Source organism: Coregonus clupeaformis, chromosome 28 (assembly GCF_020615455.1).
Source record: "Coregonus clupeaformis isolate EN_2021a chromosome 28, ASM2061545v1, whole genome shotgun sequence".
Classification (NCBI taxonomy): domain Eukaryota; kingdom Metazoa; phylum Chordata; class Actinopteri; order Salmoniformes; family Salmonidae; genus Coregonus; species Coregonus clupeaformis.
This window is the reverse complement of record NC_059219.1, coordinates 19,467,239-19,491,017: the sequence shown is the minus strand read 5'-3', so window position 1 is coordinate 19,491,017 and position 23,779 is coordinate 19,467,239. Positions and strand designations below refer to the sequence as shown.

The window sequence follows — 23,779 nt, the reverse complement described above, 5'->3', positions numbered from 1 at the left end:
TCCCAGCCTGGTGCAGGTCTACAATTTTGTTTCTGGTGTCCTTTGACAGCTCTTTGGTCTTGGCCATAGTGGAGTTTGGAGTGTGACTGTTTGAGGTTGAGGACAGGTGTCTTTTATACTGATAACAAGTTCAAACAGGTGCCATTAATACAGGTAACGAGTGGAGGACAGAGGAGCCTCTTAAAGAAGAAGTTACAGGTCTGTGAGAGCCAGAAATCTTGCTTGTTTGTAGGTGACCAAATACTTATTTTCCACCATAATTTGCAAATAACTTAATTAAAAATCCTACAATGTGATTTTCTGGATTTTTTCTCTCTCAATTTGTCTGTCATAGTTGACGTGTAGCTATGATGAAAATTACAGGCCTCTCTCATCTTTTTAAGTGGGAGAACTTGCACAATTGGTGGCTGACTAAATACTTGTTTTCCCCACTGTACATGTGCTGTTTGGTAGGTGTGTGTATGTGTGTGTATGTGTGCCGGCGTGCATGCATGTGTGTGTGTGTGTGTGTGTAGGAGTGTGTGTTCTACCGTAGAACTTGGACTTGGCCAGGATGCTTCCGCTGAGACAGAAGCCGTCCTTCCTGTTACTGACGTAGAACGCCGACACTGGAGGATGATGGGACACCTGACAGGGAGAGAAGGTGATTGGTCAGAGGTCAGGAGAACAGGTACTGGAAGCTAACCATGATCATACCCAGTCTACCAGAACATGTCATGTTGTAGAGTCTAGACCTTCTGAAAACCTATCACATTTATTCCTTCTTTCATCCACCCATCCATCCACCAACCCGTCGATCCATCCATCCATCCACCAACCCGTCGATCCATCCATCCATCTACTCACCCACACATCCATCATTTACATACTACCTACAAGGTGAATCAATTGCTCAAATGTCAGATTAAACATCCCAATCAGACAATCACTTATTAGGTAGCAGTCTCCCCTCCCATCCCAATCAGACAAACACTTATTAGGTAGCAGTCTCCCCTACCATCCCAATCAGACAAACACTTATTAGGTAGCAGTCTCCCCTCCCATCCCAATCAGACAATCACTTATTAGGGAGCAGTCTCCCCTACCATCCCAATCAGACAATCACTTATTAGGGAGCAGTCTCCCCTACCATCCCAATCAGACAAACACCAGTTAGGTAGCAGTCTCCCCTACCATCCCAATCAGACAAACACCAGTTAGGGAGCAGTTTCCCCTCCCATCCCAATCAGACAAACACTTATTAGGTAGCAGTCTCCCCTCCCATCCCAATCAGACAAACACCAGTTAGGGAGCAGTCTCCCCTCCCATCCCAATCAGACAAACACTTATTAGGTAGCAGTCTCCCCTACCATCCCAATCAGACAAACACTTATTAGGGAGCAGTCTCCCCTCCCATCCCAATCAGACAAACACTTATTAGGTAGCAGTCTCCCCTCCCATCCCAATCAGACAAACACTTATTAGGGAGCAGTCTCCCCTCCCATCCCAATCAGACAATCACTTATTAGGTAGCAGTCTCCCCTCCCATCCCAATCAGACAAACACGTATTAGGGAGCAGTCTCCCCTACCATCCCAATCAGACAAACACTTATTAGGTAGCAGTCTCCCCTACCATCCCAATCAGAAAAACACCTGTTAGGGAGCAGTCTCCCCTCCCATCCCAATCAGACAAACACTTATTAGGTAGCAGTCTCCCCTACCATCCTAATCAGACAATCACTTATTAGGTAGCAGTCTCCCCTCCCATCCCAATCAGACAATCACTTATTAGGTAGCAGTCTCCCCTACCATCCCAATCAGACAAACACTTATTAGGTAGCAGTCTCCCCTCCCATCCCAATCAGACAATCACTTATTAGGTAGCAGTCTCCCCTCCCATCCCAATCAGACAATCACTTATTAGGTAGCAGTCTCCCATACCATCCCAATCAGACAAACACTTATTAGGTAGCAGTCTCCCCTCCCATCCCAATCAGACAATCACTTATTAGGTAGCAGTCTCCCCTCCCATCCCAATCAGACAAACACCTGTTAGGGAGCAGTCTCCCCTACCATCCCAATCAGACAATCACTTATTAGGTAGCAGTCTCCCCTACCATCCCAATCAGACAATCACTTATTAGGTAGCAGTCTCCCCTCCCATCCCAATCAGACAATCACTTATTAGGGAGCAGTCTCCCCTACCATCCCAATCAGACAATCACTTATTAGGTAGCAGTCTCCCCTCCCATCCCAATCAGACAAACACTTATTAGGGAGCAGTCTCCCCTCCCATCCCAATCAGACAATCACTTATTAGGTAGCAGTCTCCCCTACCATCCCAATCAGACAATCACTTATTAGGTAGCAGTCTCCCCTACCATCCCAATCAGACAATCACTTATTAGGTAGCAGTCTCCCCTACCATCCCAATCAGACAATCACTTATTAGGGAGCAGTCTCCCCTCCCATCCCAATCAGACAATCACTTATTAGGTAGCAGTCTCCCCTACCATCCCAATCAGACAATCACTTATTAGGGAGCAGTCTCCCCTCCCATCCCAATCAGACAAACACTTATTAGGTAGCAGTCTCCCCTCCCATCCCAATCAGACAATCACTTATTAGGTAGCAGTCTCCCCTCCCATCCCAATCAGACAAACACCTGTTAGGGAGCAGTCTCCCCTACCATCCCAATCAGACAATCACTTATTAGGTAGCAGTCTCCCCTACCATCCCAATCAGACAATCACTTATTAGGTAGCAGTCTCCCCTCCCATCCCAATCAGACAATCACTTATTAGGGAGCAGTCTCCCCTCCTGGCTCCGTTACCTGTTCAGAAATGTAGAAGGTCTTGCTGTTGGTCTTGCTATGGAGCCACATGCAGCGGTAGGTCTCACCAATGATGGGGTTATACGGCTTCTTCAGTCCCTGGTTTTCATAAGGAGGAAAAACAGAGCTTTAGATACGTCTGCTGAATGGTAGGGATACCGAGGGACATCTTGTCACATGTCAAACAGAGTAGTGTTCATTAGGCACCTAACAGAAGAAATGGACTGAAATGGGGGGAGACTACCAGGACCTATCCAGTAAGAAACATTAATTTTCTTTTTACGTTGCAAAATGTTTTCCACTGCTTTCCTAATGAACATGACCCTGCTTAAACAGTGATTTTAAGTGAATGTTCTAATCACCTGTGGCTTTTTGTAGAATCCAGAGATATACCACTTCACCACTTTCTTCATCCTGTTGTAGGCATTCTCCTCCACAGCTGCCCTGGAAATGATACACATCAAATCGCAATGAGGACCTAAATCAAGTTAAAGCTACATCTTTGAATATTTGGCTGTATCTTTGGCAGGTCTGACTGTACTGTCCTACTATATAAGATCTTTGATTGGTCAGCTTGGTAGTACTGTCCTACTATATAAGATATTTGATTGGTCAGCTTGGTAGTACTGTCCTACTATATAAGATCTTTGATTGGTCAGCTTGGTAGTACTGTCCTACTATATAAGATATTTGATTGGTCAGCTTGGTAGTACTGTCCCAGCAGGCAATACTAGTTAAAATGACATCATTACAGCCAGGTCTAGTTGTTAACTGGTTGGAGAAGTACTCAGTCAGAAGAATAGTACTAGACTGAAGTAGTGGTACACTTCATAACGGAGGCTTTGTAAGTGTACTACTTGGTGTAGGGTGAAGTTGCCTCTAGCACTGATCTAGGATCAGTTTGTCATTTTCCAAACTAATGGTTAAGGTTAGGATTGGGGGAGGGGAAGCTGATCCTAGATCTGTACCTAGGGGAACCTTCACCCCGGAGCCAGTGTACTAGTACTTACTCAGAAGAGAGGAAGTCATCATGGTAGTAGTACTTACTCAGAGAGGAAGTCAGCATGGTAGTAGTACTTACTCAGAGAGGAAGTCATCATGGTAGTAGTACTTACTCAGAGAGGAAGTCAGCATGGTAGTAGTACTTACTCAGAAGAGAGGAAGTCATCATGGTAGTAGTACTTACTCAGAGAGGAAGTCATCATGGTAGTAGTACTTACTCAGAGAGGAAGTCAGCATGGTAGTAGTACTTGCTCAGAGAGGAAGTCAGCATGGTAGTAGTACTTACTCAGAGAGGAAGTCAGCATGGTAGTAGTACTTACTCAGAGAGGAAGTCAGCATGGTAGTAGTAGTCGGACAGCTTGTCCAGGAAGGAGCGTGGCTCCAGGATGAAGGTGGGGAGGACCACTTTAGACAGGTCCATTCCAGGCCTGACCTGCTTCAGCAGCGTCCAGATCAGAGACTTATTCTCCTCCGACACCGTCTCTGTCTGGGACGCCTCACCAGCCTGGGACAAACACATAAAGGTTTGGTGATTTACTGTACACACCACACACACTTTCATATTGCAATGAATTCTGGCGGTAGTCCCGACCAGGTCACAAACCCGCTTCAGCGACTGTCAAACCAACATCTTAGCTGTTGCGCCAAGAGATCAAAACTGCTTGATGAGGTTGCTAGGTGATGGGCTATGTAAGGGCAAAATATTCACATAGGATTGGAGTACAGTGAGGGAAAAAAGTACAGTTGAAGTCGGAAGTTTACATACACCTCAGACAAATACATTTAAACTCAGTTTTTCACAATTCCTGACATTTAATCCTAGTAAAAATTCCCTGTCTTAGGTCAGTTAGGATCAACACTTTATTTTAAGAATGTGAAATGTCAGAATAATAGTAGAGAGAATGATTTATTTCAGCTTTTATTTCTTTCATCACATTCCCAGTGGGTCAGAAGTTTAAATACACTCAATCTGAACGGCCTTTCAGGTTATGTCGATATAGGAAAAAAGTATTTGATCCGCTGCTGATTTTGTACGTTAGCCCACTGACAAAGAAATGATCAGTATATAATTTTAATGGTAGGTTTATTTGAACAGTGAGAGACAGAATAACAAAATAAAACCAAGAAAAAAGCATGTCAAAAATGTTATACATTTATTTGCATTTTAATGAGGGAAATAAGTATTTGACCCCCCTGTAAAACATGACTTAGTACTTGGTGGCAAAACCCTTGTTGGCAATCACAGAGGTCAGACGTTTCTTGTAGTTGGCCACCAGGTTTGCACACATCTCAGGAGGGATTTTGTCCCACTCCTCTTTGCAGATCTTCTCCAAGTCATTAAGGTTTCGAGGCTGATGTTTGGCAACTCGAACCTTCAGCTTCCTCCACAGATTTTCTATGGGATTAACGTCTGGAGACTGGCTAGGCCACTCCAGGACCTTAATGTGCTTCTTCTTGAGCCACTCCTTTGTTGCCTTGGCCGTGTGTTTTGGGTTATTGTCATGCTGGAATACCCATCCACAACCCATTTTCAATGCCCTGGCTGAGGGAAGGAGGTTCTCACCCAAGATTTGACGGTACATGGCCCCGTCCATCGTCCCTTTGATGCGGTGAAGTTGTCCTGTCCCCTTAGCAGAAAAACACCCCCAAAGCATAATGTTTCCACCTCCATGTTTGACGGTGGGGATGGTGTTCTTAGAGTCATAGGCAGCATTCCTCCTCCTCCAAACACGGCGAGTTGAGTTGATGCCAAAGAGCTCCATTTTGGTCTCATCTGACCACAACACTTTCACCCAGTTCTCCTCTGAATCATTCAGATGTTCATTGGCAAACTTCAGACGGCCCTGTATATGTGCTTTCTTGAGCAGGGGGACCTTGCGGGCGCTGCAGGATTTCAGTCCTTCACGGCGTAGTGTGTTACCAATTGTTTTCTTGGAGACTATGGTCCCAGCTGCCTTGAGATCATTGACAAGATCATCCCTTGTAGTTCTTGGCTGATTCCTCACCGTTCTCATGATCATTGCAACTCCACGAGGTGAGATCTTGCATGGAGCCCCAGGCCGAGGGAGATTGACAGGTCTTTTGTGTTTCTTCCATTTGCGAATAATCGCACCAACTGTTGTCACCTTCTCACCAAGCTGCTTGGCGATGGTCTTGTAGCCCATTCCAGCCTTGTGTAGGTCTACAATCTTGTCCCTGACATCCTTGGAGAGCTCTTTGTTCTTGGCCATGGTGGAGATTTTTGAATCTGATTGATTGATTGCTTCTGTGGACAGGTGTCTTTTATACTGGTAACAAGCTGAGATTAGGAGCACTCCCTTTAAGAGTGTGCTCCTAATCTCAACTCGTTACCTGTATAAAAGACACCTGGGAGCCAGAAATCTTTCTGATTGAGAGGGGGTCAAATACTTATTTCCCTCATTAAAATGCAAATCAATTCATAACATTTTTGACATGCGTTTTACTGGATTGTTTTGTTGTTATTCTGTCTCTCACTTTTCAAAAAACCTACCATTAAAATTATAGACTGATCATTTCTTTGTCAGTGGGCAAACATACAAAATCAGCAGGGGATCAAATTATTTTTTCCCTCACTGTATAACATTCTATTCACTGCAGTGGAACTGTGGCAGAAGAGATGGACGTCCTGATTACTTGTCTATTGCAATTTAGGTTTCAACGTGTCAGAATAAAATGAGAGAGAGAGAGAGAGAGAGAGAGAGAGAGAGAGAGAGAGAGAGAGAGAGAGAGAGAGAGAGAGAGAGAGAGAGAGAGAGAGAGAGAGAGAGAGAGAGATCACAGACAGGTTGATTTAAGGGCTGTCTGAGGCTTCACTCTGAGAGTAAGGCACTTTTACACACACACACCACTCTTGATGGATGCCTCGACTCTGATCGTTTCACTTCTCTTTCAACCAGTGGGGTGTCAGGTAGCCTCGCGGTTAAGACTGTTGGGCCAGTAACCGAAAGGTCGCTGGTTCAAAGGCAGCCCCCCCCGCACCTCTCTGATTCAGAGGGGTTGGGTTAAATGCGGAAGACACATTTAGGTTGAATGCATTCAGTTCCCAGTATCATCTAACTCTTCCTCATTTTAAACCAAGGTTTATCAAGTGTGTTCAAGGAAATGCCACTTGTATTATCTTAAGTATATTCTCTGAGGCCTTGAATCTTTAAAAAAAACTAATCAAGCTGATTCTCTTTATTGTTACTGAGTCTAACTTTCCTTGGGGGGAAATTCTCACATCCCTTGTCCAATCAGATGCATTTATACAGAGTAGGCTGGGCTCAGTCCCCCTGACCAATAAGAGCCAGCGGTACTGACTACGCTCATCATCATTCCTCACCTCTCCCAGCTCCTCGTGGGACTGTTCCAGGTACGGGGTCTCCCGCAGGGCCTCGTTGGGGTCAAGGTCAATGTAGGAGTCGTCCTGGCGTTCCGACGTGTCACTGTCGCTTTCCTCGCTCTTCTCCAGCCCCTCCACGTCTGACTCCTCATGGTCCTGCTCCCCCTCCCGGTCCGACTTGTCTGAGTACAGGTCGGGGTCCTTGAACTGGTCACTGTCATTGAACCTTGCGGGAATAACAAGGAGAATGAATTAAAAGGATAGTTCACACTAAAACCTTTTTGCAAAACATAATCATCACAGTTTTTGCTCTGCACTGAAAGTGAAGTGCATCTAGAAAACTTGACTGCTGCTGACATGCAAAACAAATTGGGATTGTTTGGTGGACTAATGAACAAAATACTAAAAGATAACTTGCTATTACCACTACCAATAGCACAGTGTATTAATACAGGGGTCCTCATGCCTTACTGCATAAATGTATTTTTGAGCGATCCCTGCAGAGTTGACAAAAGTACAGAAATTCTTCACAGTAGCCAAATCCCCCAGTACAACACAGATCCTTTGAAAGTTGAAAGCCTCAAGAAGACAGCGAAAATGGGAAGAAGACATGCAATCTTTACAACCCACAATCAACTCTGATGCATTCAGAGAGAACAGACACAACCAGTCAGACAACCAGTCAGACAACCAGTCAGACAACCAGTCAGACAACCAGTCAGACAACCAGTCAGACAACCAGTCAGACAACCAGTCGTCTCAGGGGAAATGGAACATCCCAAAGCACATGGAAATAGGCCACAAGAGCTCAAACAGACTGCAGATGAGGGTAGAATAAAGATTTGCTGCTCCACATAGAGATACAAGAGAGACGGGCTAGGGCCAGGCTTCTAACAGCTCCGGATTCAAATATACAGCTAATCATGGTCTTCAGTCTGAACTGAATCAGTAGCTCTCCGGAGGACTTTTCACACTACTGAGCTGAACCGAGCTGTCCCGCGCTGGCCTGGTTACACATCCAACATAGTAGCTAGAACCCTGCTGAGGAGGACAGTGTGGTAATAAAACATCAGAGCCAGCGCAATTTGACTAGGGTTGGCAGAATAGTGTGAAAAGGGAACAGGTACGGGAGTTGTAGACCCGTGGGCTGGGCTAGAGAGGGGAGACAGTACTGTAGGCTGGGCAGACTCACTGGAAGCCCTGCATGTTGTGGGCTCGCAGCAGGCTGTAGAAGTTAATTTGGGAGCTCTCCCCGGCCGTGGTGGCCAGCTCCTCCTTGCCCTCGCGGATCATGGTGCGCTTCAGGAGGCCGGAGCACTTCAGAGCCAGCTCCAGAGCATCCATCCAACAACGGCCTGGTGGAGAGGAGACAGGGGTGTTGAGAGGCTACACTATACAGTCCTACAGATGTAGGACATAAGGAATGTGCAAACGCATACAGATAACCACACCCACATGGAAGAACAGAAAACACTTGCATGCACATACACACACAAACAAGCCCACACTAACAGACACAGCACGGATTGCAGACACTAAAACATTCAATCATATAAACACACAAACAAGCCCACACTAACAGACACAGCACGGATTGTAGACACTAAAACATTCAATCATATAAACACAAATTGGTGGAAAAATATATTGAACAAATCTGAAAACACATCAGCGTCCTGTCTCTTACCGTCTGACTCAGAGGTGGCGCGGAAGATGAGGTGGCTGCCGGGTAATGGCTGTGTGATGGAACCCACCGCCTCCCCTTTAGGACCCTGACACACGGAGAGAGAGAAGGAGAGAGAGAAGGAGAGAGAGAGAGAGAGAGAGAGAGAGAGAGGAGGGAAAGCGAGAGAGAGGGTTTGGTAAACATCCACTCTGTAACATTATACAACCACTATGGCACTGACAGCTATCACCAAGGCCAAAGCCCATGGGAAGGTGTGTGTGTGTGTGTGTGTGTCCAGCTGAACATGACTCATCACATTCCCCAAGGGTAAAATAATGGGTCCTGTTGGCAAGTCCCATTGGTGACACTGATGTCCAGTTTGGCCGTGCAATAGGGAGGGTGCTTTGTTTAACAATCCTTTTATTGTTTGGTTGGAGGGGCATTCATACGGCGTGCATGCATCCTAATGGAACCATATTCCCTTTAAGTGCACTACTTTTGACTAGGGCCCATAGTCCATTTTACAGTGGTAAGTGGGTGTGACATCTGTAGTGCCGTGCCTACTCAAGACAAAGGGTTTAGGGCAGGGTTCCCCAACTGGCCGCCCGCAGGTGGTCTTCTGGGACAAAATAATTTTTTTCATTGTTGGACATAAAATACTGCAAAAACACCAGGAAATCAGCTCCGATTTATTTTAATTTTGGAAATCTATTCTCAAGTATTCCCACGCATAATAGAGAGATGTGATCGTATACAAATGTAAGCAAGGTTTGAAATTATTATGTTTTAGTCAAATATGATATCTGTTTGGGCTTCTTGCAGTCAATTAGCAGTTTACAAAGGATTTGTAATTTGGTTTAGGGGGTATCGTTATACTGTCACAACAGACTTACATGGTAGAAGAAACAGCGTAAAGTGCTGTCGCTCTAACTGAGATTTGCACTGTGACAATTTCATACAGAGATTAACCCAATTTGATAATGCAGGTAAAACATGCAACAATTATTATTTGAAATGTGAAGAACCTTCAGCTAGACAATTTCAATGCTAATTGTGTGCATCATTATGCTAACATTCTTATTGACAGGGGAGGAAGGGGGGACAAATAAAATATTGAATTGTATTTAATTGAAATGAAAGAACCAGATGAGAACTTTGACCAGGATGTGGATGTGAAGGCTGAAGCACGTCTGGCTACTCAAAGGTTTTATATTGTGGTAATTGAATAGTCTGAGTACCAGTCTCTTTAGCTAACATTCCACTCCTTGCCATTGACAAAGAGATTGGCCTTTCAGCAATCTCAACGTTCAATATGCACTGGATTTACGGCGGAGTTACGGGTTAGCTGACAACGTCACGAAAGCAATGGGCACGCTTCAATGGCATATAAGGCCTTGTGTTGTTGTGATTCTGGATGGCCAGATAGCTAGCAACAATGACAAGAAACTGCCATGTGAGGACTCGTAAGTGACTCGTTTCAGCTAGTTTAATCTTGTACTTGATACCATGTCTTGTTTTGAGGTGTTTTGACTGATTTCATGTCAATGCTAATATTGCACAAATTCGCTAGCTAACCAACAACTGCAACGATGTATTTGAGAGGCAACAAAATAATTTATGTTTTCAATAAACATTTGTGACGAAATATAGTTTACATGTTGTCAATAAACTAAGCCAACCACGCTATTTTGCCCCATAGTTGCGCACGCGTCGGTTTTGTTGCTAAACAGCCAACCCCTCTATTGGTTGTTGAAAATAACATTAGCATTTTCCAAAAAAATACGTGGAGCCTCGAAAATAGAATTAGAAATGATAACAAAGTCAAAAACAAACATTTAGCTGTTAGCTAGGCAAGTTGTTGTATTTTGAGGCTTAAAATATGACGTTTTGTGCTTGGAATTGCAGTATTTAGTTTGGAGAATTCAAATGTGAGCTAGCAACTTTGACAGACTGATTTCGTCTGGACAAACAAAACACGGTTGCTTAGTAACCGGATAGCAACCGGATACCAACGCGGATAGCTGTGAGGGTGATCTAATCAGGATTAACTCCTCTGATCTCCTCGAGTTCATTAATGATTGAATGTTCATATTTTAAAATGGCAGAAAGGCCAGTCTCTTTGGCACGTGACATGGAGTAGGGAGAGGATTAGCTAAAGAGACTGGTACCCAGGCTAGTCATTTAATGATGTCTGAACAAAAATGTACTTAGGCAGTATTATACCACAGTATTATACCAGTGTGCAGACAGATTTATATTTTTGTTCTACATTATCCTGTCTGATCCAGCACCTGGGACAAGTGGCTTTTATGGATGTGTTTACGGATGTGCACATACCACTTCACTAAATTAAATGATGTCTCCCTTACCTAAGGACATAGTGCATGTCTGAACTATCTCAACTCCTATCTGACTAGAAATGCCATCGCTCTCCATCTCATCATTATTATCATCATCTGAAGCTGTGGAAGCCATTGCCCAACAGTCTGCCAGATCACCTTGAATACGTTTTCCTTGTTTTTAAAGCGACTTTGAGACGCTGTTTGTAATGAAAAGCTCTGTATAAAATAAATACATTATTAATATTATTATTACCTTGACTGCCCAGATGGACTGCTCCAGCGGGTGGAATAGTTTGAAACAGAAGCCGTCCTTCTTTGAGGGTCTCTCGATGAGCTCGCAGGCGTTGAGCAGCACCGTGCCCACCCACTGGCCGTTCTTATGGGTCTTGTAGATGAGCAGAACCCCCGGCTTCAGCACACACCACAGCTTGGTCCAGCTCTTCAGAGTACCCCGGATCTGAGGTGCAGGCACATGGACAAACACACACACTCAGACATAAAATACACTAAATATCATAATGTCTAATAAACTATTGGAATTGTGAAATTTTTCAAATATATATCTTTTTTGGGGGGAGAAACTTCTATAAACAAGGGCAGTTTCTGGAGAAACTTCAGCAGATTATAGCAGAATCTTATGGCTTTATAGTTTGTTGCTTGTACAGTAATATTGTAGTAATTGCAGCACATGGCCCACGTCGTGTACAGTCCAAAAACAAAAAGCAGGGGTATGTCGAACCTTGAGCCAGTCAGCCATGACAATAACAGAGGGGTCTGTGATGGTGCTGAGGAGCTCCTTGGTGGCTCTCTTCTTCTCCTCACGGTAGTTCTTCTTCTGTACCTGCAGGGGCCACACACAAATATCATGCTACAGTGTTTCCCCTAGCTGTACCTGCAGGGGCCACACACAAACATCATGCTACAGTGTTTCCCCTAGCTGTACCTGCAGGAGCCACACACAAATATCATGCTACAGTGTTTCCCCTAACTGAACCGGCAGGGGCTACACATAAACATCATGCTACAGTGTTTCCCCTAGCTGTACCTGCAGGAGCCACACACAAATATCATGCTACAGTGTTTCCCCTAACTGAACCTGCAGGGGCCACATACAAACATCATGCTAGTGTTTCCCCGAACGTCTAGCGTCCTGTCCAGGGGGGTGTACTTCTACATCAAGCTGCCTCACGCTACAGAAACATGCTCCCGCCCCAAGGGCTGTTCTGACTCTTACAAAGCTACTTACTATAAGATCATCCTTAGGCTGGTCTCTGCTGTTAGTCTCCCTACTTACCTTGAGCGACTCCTTCTTAGTGAGCTTGTTCCCGGATGCCGAGACATCCTTGTCGGAGCCATTGTAGAGCTTGGACTCGGACTGTGGAGACATGGAGGAGAAAGTGAGCTCAAACTGGGGAGCTGTCTGGCTCAAACTGGGGAGCTGTCTGGCTCAAAATGGGGTGGGTGTGTGCTACACCCTGGTGGGTGTATTGGCAGATGGATGAGGTGAGTTTCTCTTACTATGTAAAGCACTTTGAGTCCCTAGGAAACCATTATTCACTTCCAATAGACTACTGTATTAGAGATGGCTGGGCACCACTCAAACTTTAGCACCAGTCATATATTGATGTCAATGGAGCATTTATGCAAACATTCTAGGTACACACACTCATCTGGAGTCCGGAGGCGCCCTTCGTTTAAAACAACCCCCTGCTTTTTTGTCTTCTGAAGTGGATCCAATAAAGGAGCCTTGAGAGAATCCTTACGCCTTGAAGACAACAACAGACCTCTACTACCACCACAAAAACAGACCCAAACGTGGCTCCTGCAATAGTAATAGCAGTCTCAGTTGAGGCTACCAGGAACAACGCTGTGGGCCCTACCTTATGCCCTGCTCAGTCTGGCAAGCCCTTTGTTTAGTCCCGCGCTAGCTTGGCTAACGCTAATGAAGGAGGTGGATTCTACACAGGCATGACACTTAGCTGAACCCAGGGCCTAATATAGTTCCATTAGGAGAGAGTAGACAGAGAGAGCAGAGTGAGGGTTTCATGAGGCAGGGCCACATAACGCCTCAGATAACACAGGTAGGGGGAGGGGGGGAACGGAGAGGACTGGAGTAAAGTGGAGGGGATTGGAGTAAAGAGGAGGGGACTGGAGTAAAGAGGAGGGGACTGGAGTAAAGAGGAGAGGACTGGAGTAAAGAGGAGAGGAGTATTCTAACACCTACCATCCAAACTCTAAATTCAACAGCAGCGCCTAACATTGGGTAAACCGCTCCACTCTATCACTCTATCTCTGTCTGACCGACTGACTGACTGATTGGTCTAGTGATTTTCTGTTCTGTCTGAATTTGGTACATTTATGTGGAACTCATTTGAAAACAAGAACAGAAAAAGTTTGGTTGAAAATGTTGAGGACTCCCTTGATTAGGTAATGTATTATGGTGGGACGTGCCGCTGCAGGTTTTGAAGACTAAAAATCAACCCAAAGTTTAAAAAAAGTTCATCAAAGTTTTCAGTGGAGGATTAAATTGAGGACAGTGAAGACCCATCAAAAACTTGTCTCAGTTGATAGCTTTGAAGATCGTGACACAGCACGTCTTTCAACTAGTCAAACTTCTTTGCATTTTTATCTAGTCACCCTTGGCAGCGGCATTTGATTAGCCTACGTGGGGTGCTCATGATGTGCACGCTGCATCAAAACCCAAGCCCTTCAGCTTGCTAACTCAACACGGTGTCTTGAGGCAGAGAGAGTGAGAGATCTTAACTCTGGAGAGGTCCAGCGCTAAAATCCACAGAGATAAATCCACTACAATAATATCCACCTGGTCCTCAGACATCTTCTTCATAACATCAAAATAAAGAGATGACAATATACTGAGCTTAGTCCATCTCATTCCTAGTTCGAGATATGATTTTGATTAGGCACAATATAAACCGTTATTTCTGGCTGGTGTATGTGTTTTGTTATTGTCCTGTGTTGTGGTTGTCTATAGGTACACTACCGTTCAAAAGTTTGGGGTCACTTAGAAATGTCCTTGTTTTTGAAAGAAAATCTTTTTTTTTTGTCCATTAAAATAACATCAAATTGATCAGAAATACAGTGTAGACACTGTTAATGTTGTAAATGGCTATTGTAGCTGGAAATGGCTGATATTTAATGGAATATCTACATAGGCCCATTATCAGCAACCATCAGTCCTGTGTTCCAATGGCACGTTGTGTTTGCTAATCCAAGTTTATCATTTTAAAAGGCTAATTGATCATTAGAAAACAATTTTGCAATTATGTTAGCACAGCTGAAAACGGTTGTGCTGATTAAGGAAGCAATAAAACTGGCCTTCTTGAGACTAGTTGAGTATCTGGAGCATCAGCAACTGTGGGTTCGATTACAGGCTCAAAATGGCCAGAAACAAATCACTTTCTTCTGAAACTCGTCAGTCTATTCTTGTTCTGAGAAATGAAGGCTATTCCATGCGAGAAATTGCCAAGAAACTGAAGATCTCGTACAACGCTGTGTACTACTCCCTTCACAGAACAGCGCAAACTGGCTCTAACCAGAATAGAAAGAGGAGTGGGAGGCCCCGGTGCACAACTGAGCAACAGGACAAATACATTAGAGTGTCTAGTTTGAGAAATAGACACCTCACGGGTCCTCAACTGGCAGCTTCAATAAATAGTACCCGCAAAACACCAGTCTCAACGTCAACAGTTAAGAGGCGACTCCGGGATGCTGACCTTGTAGGCAGAGTCGCAAAGAAAAAGCCATATCTCAGACTGGCCAATAAAAAGAAACGATTAAGATGGGCAAAAGAACACAGACACTGGACAGAGGAAGATTGGAAAAAAGTGTTATGGACAGACTAATCGAAGTTTGAGGTGTTCGGATCACAAAGAAGAACATTTGTGAGACGCAGACCAAATGAAAAGATGCTGGAGGAGTGCTTGATGCCATCTGTCAAGCATGGTGGAGGCAATGTGATGGTCTGGGGGTGCTTTGGTGGTGGTAAAGTGGGAGATTTGTACAGGGTAAAAGGGATCTTGAAGAAGGAAGGCTATCACTCCATTTTGCAACGCCATGCCATACCCTGTGGACGGCGCTTGATTGGAACCAATTTCCTCCTACAACAGGACAATGACCCAAAGCAGAGCTCCAAACTATGCAAGAACTATTTAGGGAAGAAGCAGTCAGCTGGTATTCTGTCTATAATGGAGTGGCCAGCACAGTCACCGGATCTCAACCCTATTGAGCTGTTGTGGGAGCAGCTTGACCGATGGTATGTAAGAAGTGCCCATCAAGGCAATCCAACTTGTGGGAGGTGCTTCAGGAAGCATGGGGTGAAATCTCTTCAGATTACCTCAACATATTGACAACTAGAATGCCAAAGGTCTGCAAGGCTGTAATTGCTGCAAATTGAGGATTATTTGACGAAAGCAGTTATTATTTCTATTAAAAATCATTATTTCTAACCTTGTCAATGACTACATTTCCTATTCATTTAGCTATATTTCCTATTCAAACTCATTTCATGTGTTTTCATGGAAAACAAGGACATTTCTAAGTGACCCCAAACTTTTGAACGGTAGTGTATATATTACATAACGTGTTGTTTAAAACATACATATATATTACATAACGTGTTGTTTAACACATACATATATATTACATAACATGTTGTTTAAAACATACATATATATTACATAACGTGTTGTTTAAAACATATATATTACATAACGTGTTGTTTAAAACATACATATATATTACATAACGTCTGTCTGTATTTATGTCTATAGGTATGTCTGTCTATTTATGCTGTCGCTGTTTTATTATTGGAAAAACATAATAAAAACTAAACAAAAACGTGGCTTTATTCAAATCCCAGTCCAATCCCGACAACACTGGCGTGACTCAGAAGACAACTCCCTCTCGGCCTGGGGTGCTCTAGAGGTCTAAGCCGCTGCCTATGGAACAAATATACTGCTGCAGCATGGGTTCAAATCCAGCCCACTCTCCTCTCTTTCTCTCTCCTATTCAATAAAATACAATAGAAATACGAGGACTCCCCCACCCCTATAAAAAAGAAAACAACTCACTCCAATCCTCTCTACATCAGTAATGATAGCATGGCATAACAGGCTTGATATGTATGAACTTAGCTGAGGCCTGATTAGAGTTGCAAAAGTCCGGCAAAAAATACATGAATCCCAGGTTTTCCAGAAATCAGCAGGGAATAAGCAAGAAATCCACCAACCAGGATTTCTAGAAAAACTGGGATTTATGGGAAAGTAACCAGAATTTTGCAACCCTAGGCCTTAGTTGTCATTGGAAATTGAACATGGCGTTCTGTTGAGAGAGGCCTGGTCTGGAATGGTTGGGTTTCTGTGTTTGATGTACATGTGATTAATAATGAATGAAGCTCTCACCCATGGCTTGTTCTTTTACAGTAACTCCCTAACTCTCTGGTCTCATTAGAACTATGTCTTACACACTGAAATGGGGTTTCATCAGCACCCTCCCTGACCCACTTTCCTACAACTTCTGCTGCTTGTTCATATAGAATCAATGGTAGAGCATGAAGCTTTAATGGTTAGGGACTTTGGCCATAGAGAGAAAGTCGATTTTAAAAGTTTCTGCTTCAGAGAGAGTGGATGGATATGTTTTCTGTCCTTGTACGTCCTGTAAAGAGAGAAATGAGAGAAGAGCTGGGAGAGGAGAGGAAGCTTGGGGTGTATTTTTGGACCGTACCTTGCTCTTGGATATGGAGTGAGAGGAGTCCTCTTTCGGAGGCAGGGAATCTTCTTTCCCTCGGTCGAAACCTGAAAAGAGAGAAACCAATCAGCCCAAATGTCCTCCATGTGTCCCTGAGGCACTGAAATGGTGTAGGGTGAAGTTGCCCCTAGACGGTGATCTTGGGTCAGTTTTGCATTTTCCCCACTAATGGTTAAGGTTCAGATTGGGGAAACTTTACCCCAGAGCCACCTAACACCGTCCGTCGGCTTCTAGCACAAAGTCTCACCCAACACTGTGCTGATGGCTGCAAGGTCAGACTAAATGGAGAGTACTTTCCAGCAAGCCAACCACAGCTGAGCTCCTCCTTTGAAATCCCAATGGCTGTTGTGAGAGAACAGCAGAAGTCCCCTGTGTACAGGCCTTGCTCTTTACCAGAAAGCTCCAGTCCATCTGAATATTTAATGGCCGGTGCCACCATCGTCACAGCCCATTTTGTAATGAGCGCAGAGGCAGAAAGGACAGTCACAGAGGCACATAGTTATAGATTGATAATATCATTTAGATTAGTGATGGGGGAAAAAAATGTATAGTTACATATCGCAATATTATTTTTGGATGATATTATATCGACATTTGACTCAAAGTAGCAAGCCTTTGACTCAAAATAGCGCTACTGTAAGAAGAGTTAGCTAGCGCTAGTTGGCTGTACCTGCGCCAAAACTTCTGTATTTTTCATCCTATAGCTTGGTCTCCAACATGTTTTCTGCACTTTTATTTCCCTGACCAATCAAAACTCATTTTCTCATGCTCTCTCTTGTCTCTGCAGCAGACATACGGTGAGCAATATGTTCGGAACATCAAATAGCAATAAAATCACAGCATCAAATCGCAATACATATACAGTCGAAGTCGGAAGTTTACATACACTTAGGTTGGAGTCATTAAAACTTGTTTTTCAACCACTCCACACATTTCTGGTTAACAAACTATAGTTTTGGCAAGTCGGTTAAGACATCTACTTTGTGCATGACACAAGTAATTTTTCCAACAATTGTTTACAGACAGATTATTTCATTTATAATTCACTGTATCACAATTCCAGTGGGTCAGAAGTTTACATACACTAAGTTGACTGTGCCTTTAAACAGCTTGGAAAATTCCAGAAAATGATCTCATGGCTTTAGAAGCTTCTGATAGGCTAATTGACATAATGATAGATTAATTATTAATGACTAATTATTACACCCTGAAACTGTGTATAATGTGTGAGTGTAGGACCAGTAAAGGCTATGGCATTGAGCCACTATTTAGCAATGTGAGTAAGAGTCAGGTCAGACAACAAAGACAACTGAGAAACTAAGATAAAGAGGCCTCCCAATTTAGGGAGGGGAGAAACTGTTATGAAAACATGGTGCAGAATATTGTGAGAACGGCAATAACTGAGTAAAGCAGGGAGTAGGATATGTGTGTGTGTGTGTGTATGTATGTGTGTATGCATGTGTGTATATGTGTGTGTGTGTGAACTGAAGGTCAGTAGAGCAGTTTTAGAGTGGAAAACTACAGCCCGCCTACAGAGGGAAGGGATTTCTTTTTGTATGACGTATGAGTATAAAAGATGGACTCTGAAATTGTGATGGCAGAATTCTCAATGAATAAATATCTCTGACCATGCAGACCGGGACTCTGGCCGTTACTTAAATCCCAAAAGACTTACAACCTTTTGGGAGACGCACAGAGACAATAAAATAGTTTGTTAAAGAATTCACATAACAGCTTGGTCCTTCTGAGCCGGACTCCAATACCCTGTTTCTGTCATTCCAGGTAACTCTGAAAACCGTCGACGGGCGAATGATACATTCGTAAATAGAAAGTCCTGCCCTTTGACATTAAGGGTTAAAACAGGCCAGAGGACACCTGATTAATGACAGAGACGGTGACGGAATCCAAACCTACATTGAATCTCGGCTGCAAGGATAAGGTCAGTAGTCTTTATTCATTAACTTGGTGAAATTGATTTGAGAACTTGCTAAAATATTGAAAAGTAGCAAATTGATCAATGCGTAGCCATTTTAAGTGAAATGTGGGGTTGACTGTCAGGAATTATCAAGATTACATTGTGAGGATAGACTCCTCCGTAGAGTAGGAGATAATTCTGGGGGACTGGTCAACCTGGTGGTGGGTCCGTAATGATTCACGGTAATAGGCCATTACCAAAAGAAACTACCCGGTGTTGAAATAGAAGGAACTATTAAAAGTACACCTATGGGATGGAACCTGTAAGAGATTATTGAACAGTCAACAAATAATCCGGGTTAAACAAATACAAAAAGTACACCAGAAGGAATTAAAATAGCATGTGTGAGAAATAGAATATTAGTAAAGTCAAAAGTCACAAACAACTGTAGATTTTGCTGTAAACTCTATCCGTTCTGGAGCCTTATAAACTCCATGTTACCGATATAACACCAATAATCATGTAAGGTTGTATACGTGTGAGACCTAATGTTTACTCAGAAGTCACATCTATGAATAATTCCAGGTGGTTGTATAGAGGAGGGAGAACCCATTCCTGTTGTATGAGACTGTCAGGAATTATCAAGATTACATTGTGGGGATCAATCCCTCTGTAAAAGTATGAGATAATTCTGGGGGACTAGTCAAGATTACATATACAGGAAGGGGTGATTCAAGGTGTTGTTGTGTGAAGCTATATTGAATTACTTGTTAAATTGACTTGTTATATAGAAGAGGTGGCTAAGGGATTTTTAACAGTACCAACCATGGGGGGGGCAAATCCTCACAAGAGGTCCCAGAATTTACTGGGGACGAGAAATACTTGATGTAATTAAAATGGAATCCAGGGATAGAAGAAATCTCCATTATGTAACCAGGTGGAGGGAGAGGTATGGTTTTGAGGGACGTCTAGACGCAGATAAACTCGAATCCATGCTTAAACAGATACATAAGGTGTGTAAAGGAGAAATAAGCAGTGAGAGAGAGAGAGAGAGTAGGAGGGGGCCAGTACCCACTGATAGCCTAATCTATTGGCGGGGAATGAAAGGGGCCCCAGCAACCTTAGATGTATACAGTAATAATAATAATATGCCATTTAGCAGACAGGCCATGAACACAGAGGACGTGGCCAGAGCGGTAGAAGGAATGACCCACCCCAAAACAGGAATAGTAAGGTTTGGGCTGCCGTTAGAGGGCAGTGGGTTTCAGGGGATGCCCAGAGGACACTTTTGCCATGGGCCGATTACGGAGAGTATGTTGGGAAAATAACTGAATTGTGTAATAGCCTCAGAGAGACATGCAATCCATCATGAGCAGAATAACAGACAGGACAGAGCCAAGAAAGAAGAGGAAGATGCAGAGTAACTAATTGCCACTCTGGGAGAGATGGCGGGTAGAACTAGAAACTTAGGAGAGAGAGGAGATAAGGCAGGAAGAAAAGAGAAGTGAGTGAGAGGGAAAGAGAAGTGAAGGTTGAGGTCTCCGTGCCTCCCCCAGAGCAGAGGGCAGAAAGGTTATATCCAAACTTGGCAGACCAGGCATGGAGAGAAAATCCAGATGATGAATACGTAGGGAGGAGAAGGAGAGTGCAGGGGAATAATGTTGCCCCCCACCGGCCCCACCTCCCTATGAGGAAGAAGGGGCTGGAGGAGGAAGGGAAGATGAAGGTGAGGAAGAGCCAGAGGTAGAGGAGTACAGGACAAGGGCAGAGAAAGTCAGACAGGAGAGAAAAGAGAGAAAAGAGAGAGAGAAGTCCATCCCCCAGCTTTGAGCGTGAGGAAGAGGAAGATAAGGCGTGACTAGTCCTTGAGGGAGAAATAGTAGACTCTAGTGGGGGGAAGACTAAGGAACCCTTTGATCCAAATTGTGAGGTGTTTGAATTGGCTACTATTGACTTAGCACTTCAACAGGAACAGAAACCTTATTTGACATTGACAGTAATGGGTATGAAAATTAAATTCCTTTGTGATACGGGAGCCTGCAGGACAGCAACCTGTGCAACAGACAAGCCAGATGGAGTCAGGATTGATGGGGAGAAAATCATAGTGCGATCTGCCTCTGGTCATCAATTTATTGAAAGGTTATCAGCCCCAATAACCCTAAAACACGACCAATCAGGATGAGAGGCAACCATACCCATCCTGATATCTAAGCTGTGTCGGGTAAATTTACTAGGACGTGATGTAATGACTAAATTGAATGTGGCTGTCATTTCCGCTGAGAGGGGAATGAAAGTACACATAGTCAGAGACAATATGGTGGTCTGTGGGGAAGGGGAGCCATGTTATTGGGATAGGCAAGATTTGTTTAGGGTGGGAATAACTGATATTCCCGAACCTTGATGGAACTTGCTGATGATGTAGTACCAGGCCCCACTAAAATGTCCCCCGATGACCTACACTGTACTCTCTGGTATAACAAACACCCAGGTCCAGATGCAATCTATGAGAAAGCATTATTTAAAACCACAGAAAGGACTATAGCCTTGTAATGGTTTCACTATGACAACACCCACGCAGTAGTGGAGGTGGAAATAGGGCCCCAAAGTCAGAGACTGTTCAGGGAAATATGGAGCCCACATGTGTCCCTAGCAAAGGAGCCAGCAGAGGACTGGAAAGACATGGGCCAGTGGGTATCCAAGGGTAAGAGGATCACTGATTGGGTCAATATTGTGAGTGGCGATCAACACAGCCCATCCACAGATAGTACATTTAGATGAGAATAGCAGATGCTGAGGAGAGGAATACCTGTTGACAGAACAACAGGAGTCAGACTTAAAAGAAGTTCCAGAGCATTTGTGGTCCCGGGGTCCAGCAGACGTAGGATTAACAAAAGGGGTAATTCCAGTACAGGTGATACCCAAATCTAATCATAGGCCATATCAGAAGCAATACCCTATGAAACCAGAAGCAATAAAAGGTTTGCAGTTTACCAAGAGCAGATTGGGAGGGACCTTGAGGGAGGGCCAATTCCCGGGGAGATAGTGAGGCCAGAAACAAAGGTGCAGTGTCCTGGAAATCACAGTCTGTTTTGTTTTTTTCAGTTCTGCTGGGAGTACATTGGATGATGGGGTTTTGTGTTGAATTAGAGACAGTGAGACTATTAGTCAATACCTAGGAGAGAAGAGAGGTTACGGTAGCAAAGACAGACAAGAAGGAAATGGTAATAGTGGAGACAGGAGTGAGTGGAAGTGTTACACATTGTGACAAAACGGGACATTTTGCTAGAGAATGTGAGGAACCGTGTAGTTACTGTGCAAGGAAAGGGCACCAGTTAAGAAACTGTAGGCAGAAGGGGAAGAGAGAAATCAGGAGTCCTCATGACCTGGCTGTTTGGTTGTTGTTTTTTTAATTGGGGTTTTCAAATAAAAAACAACACACCTAGTATGATGTTTATAAAGCCTTGTTGTTTCAATTTTGGGGGGTTTTCAGCAGGTCAAGGGTGATAGGTCTTAGAGGAGCACACAGTGAATTTTATGGAGTTTTTTAGGTTTTGGCTGAGTTTGGGGTATATACAGTGGGGAGAACAAGTATTTGATACACTGCCGATATTGCAGGTTTTCCTACTTACAAAGCATGTAGAGGTCTGTAATTTTTATCATAGGTACACTTCAACTGTGAGAGACGGAATCTAAAACAAAAATCCAGAAAATCACATTGTATGATATTTAAGTAATTAATTTGCATTTTATTGCATGACATAAGTATTTGATACATCAGAAAAGCAGAACTTAATATTTGGTACAGAAACCTTTGTTTGCAATTACAGAGATCATACGTTTCCTGTAGGTCTTGACCAGGTTTGCACACACTGCAGCAGGGATTTTGGCCCACTCCTCCATACAGACCTTCTCCAGATCCTTCAGGTTTCGGGGCTGTCGCTGGGCAATACGGACTTTCAGCTCCCTCAAAGATGTTCTATTGGGTTCAGGTCTGGAGACTGGCTAGGCCACTCCAGAACCTTGAGATGCTTCTTACGGAGCCACTACTTAGTTGCCCTGGCTGTGTGTTTCGGGTCGTTGTCATGCTGGAAGACCCAGCAACGACCCATCTTCAATGCTCTTACTGAGGGAAGGAGGTTGTTGGCCAAGATCTCGCGATACATGGCCCCATCCATCCTCCCCTCAATACGGTGCAGTCGTCCTGTCCCCTTTGCAGAAAAGCATCCCCAAAGAATGATGTTTCCACCTCCATGCTTCACGGTTGGGATGGTGTTCTTGGGGTTGTACTCATCCTTCTTCTTCCTCCAAACACGGCGAGTGGAGTTTAGACCAAAAAGCTCTATTTTTGTCTCATCAGACCACATGACCTTCTCCCATTCCTCCTCTGGATCATCCAGATGGTCATTGGCAAACTTCAGATGGGCCTGGACATGCGCTGGCTTGAGCAGGGGGACCTTGCGTGCACTGCAGGATTTTAATCCATGACGGCATAGTGTGTTACTAATGGTTTTCTTTGAAACTGTGGTCCCAGCTCTCTTCAGGTCATTGACCAGGTCCTGCCGTGTAGTTCTGGGCTGATCCCTCACCTTCCTCATGATCATTGATGCCCCACGAGGTGAGATCTTGCATGGAGCCCCAGACCGAGGGAGATTGACCGTCATCTTGAACTTCTTCCATTTTCTAATAATTGCGCCAACAGTTGTTGCCTTCTCACCAAGCTGCTTGCCGATTGTCCTGTAGCCCATCCCAGCCTTGTGCAGGTCTACAATTTTATCCCTGATGTCCTTACACAGCTCTCTGGTCTTGGCCATTGTGGAGAGGTTGGAGTCTGTTTGATTGAGTGTGTGGACAGGTGTCTTTTATACAGGTAACAAGATCAAACAGGTGCAGTTAATACAGGTAATGAGTGGAGAACAGGAGGGCTTCTTAAAG

At 44.0% G+C, this 23,779-nt stretch overlaps 1 protein-coding gene across 4 annotated transcripts in view; it reads right to left on the bottom strand.

The window, feature by feature from the left end:
* The window catches only part of LOC121543362 (oxysterol-binding protein-related protein 8), a 158,607-nt gene that overhangs the window by 14,965 nt on the left and 119,863 nt on the right, over nt 1-23,779 (bottom strand). For all 4 annotated transcript variants that reach the window (XM_045208688.1, XM_045208689.1, XM_045208690.1 and 1 more), the window contains 11 exons: nt 16,909-16,979; nt 12,461-12,541; nt 11,906-12,007; nt 11,420-11,623; nt 8,846-8,930; nt 8,351-8,513; nt 7,159-7,384; nt 4,136-4,320; nt 3,176-3,257; nt 2,814-2,912; nt 531-627 (listed from right to left, as the gene is read on the bottom strand). In XM_045208688.1, coding sequence (XP_045064623.1) covers nt 531-627; nt 2,814-2,912; nt 3,176-3,257; nt 4,136-4,320; nt 7,159-7,384; nt 8,351-8,513; nt 8,846-8,930; nt 11,420-11,623; nt 11,906-12,007; nt 12,461-12,541; nt 16,909-16,979 — 1,395 coding nt within the window. The remainder of the gene's footprint in view (nt 1-530; nt 628-2,813; nt 2,913-3,175; nt 3,258-4,135; nt 4,321-7,158; nt 7,385-8,350; nt 8,514-8,845; nt 8,931-11,419; nt 11,624-11,905; nt 12,008-12,460; nt 12,542-16,908; nt 16,980-23,779) is intronic.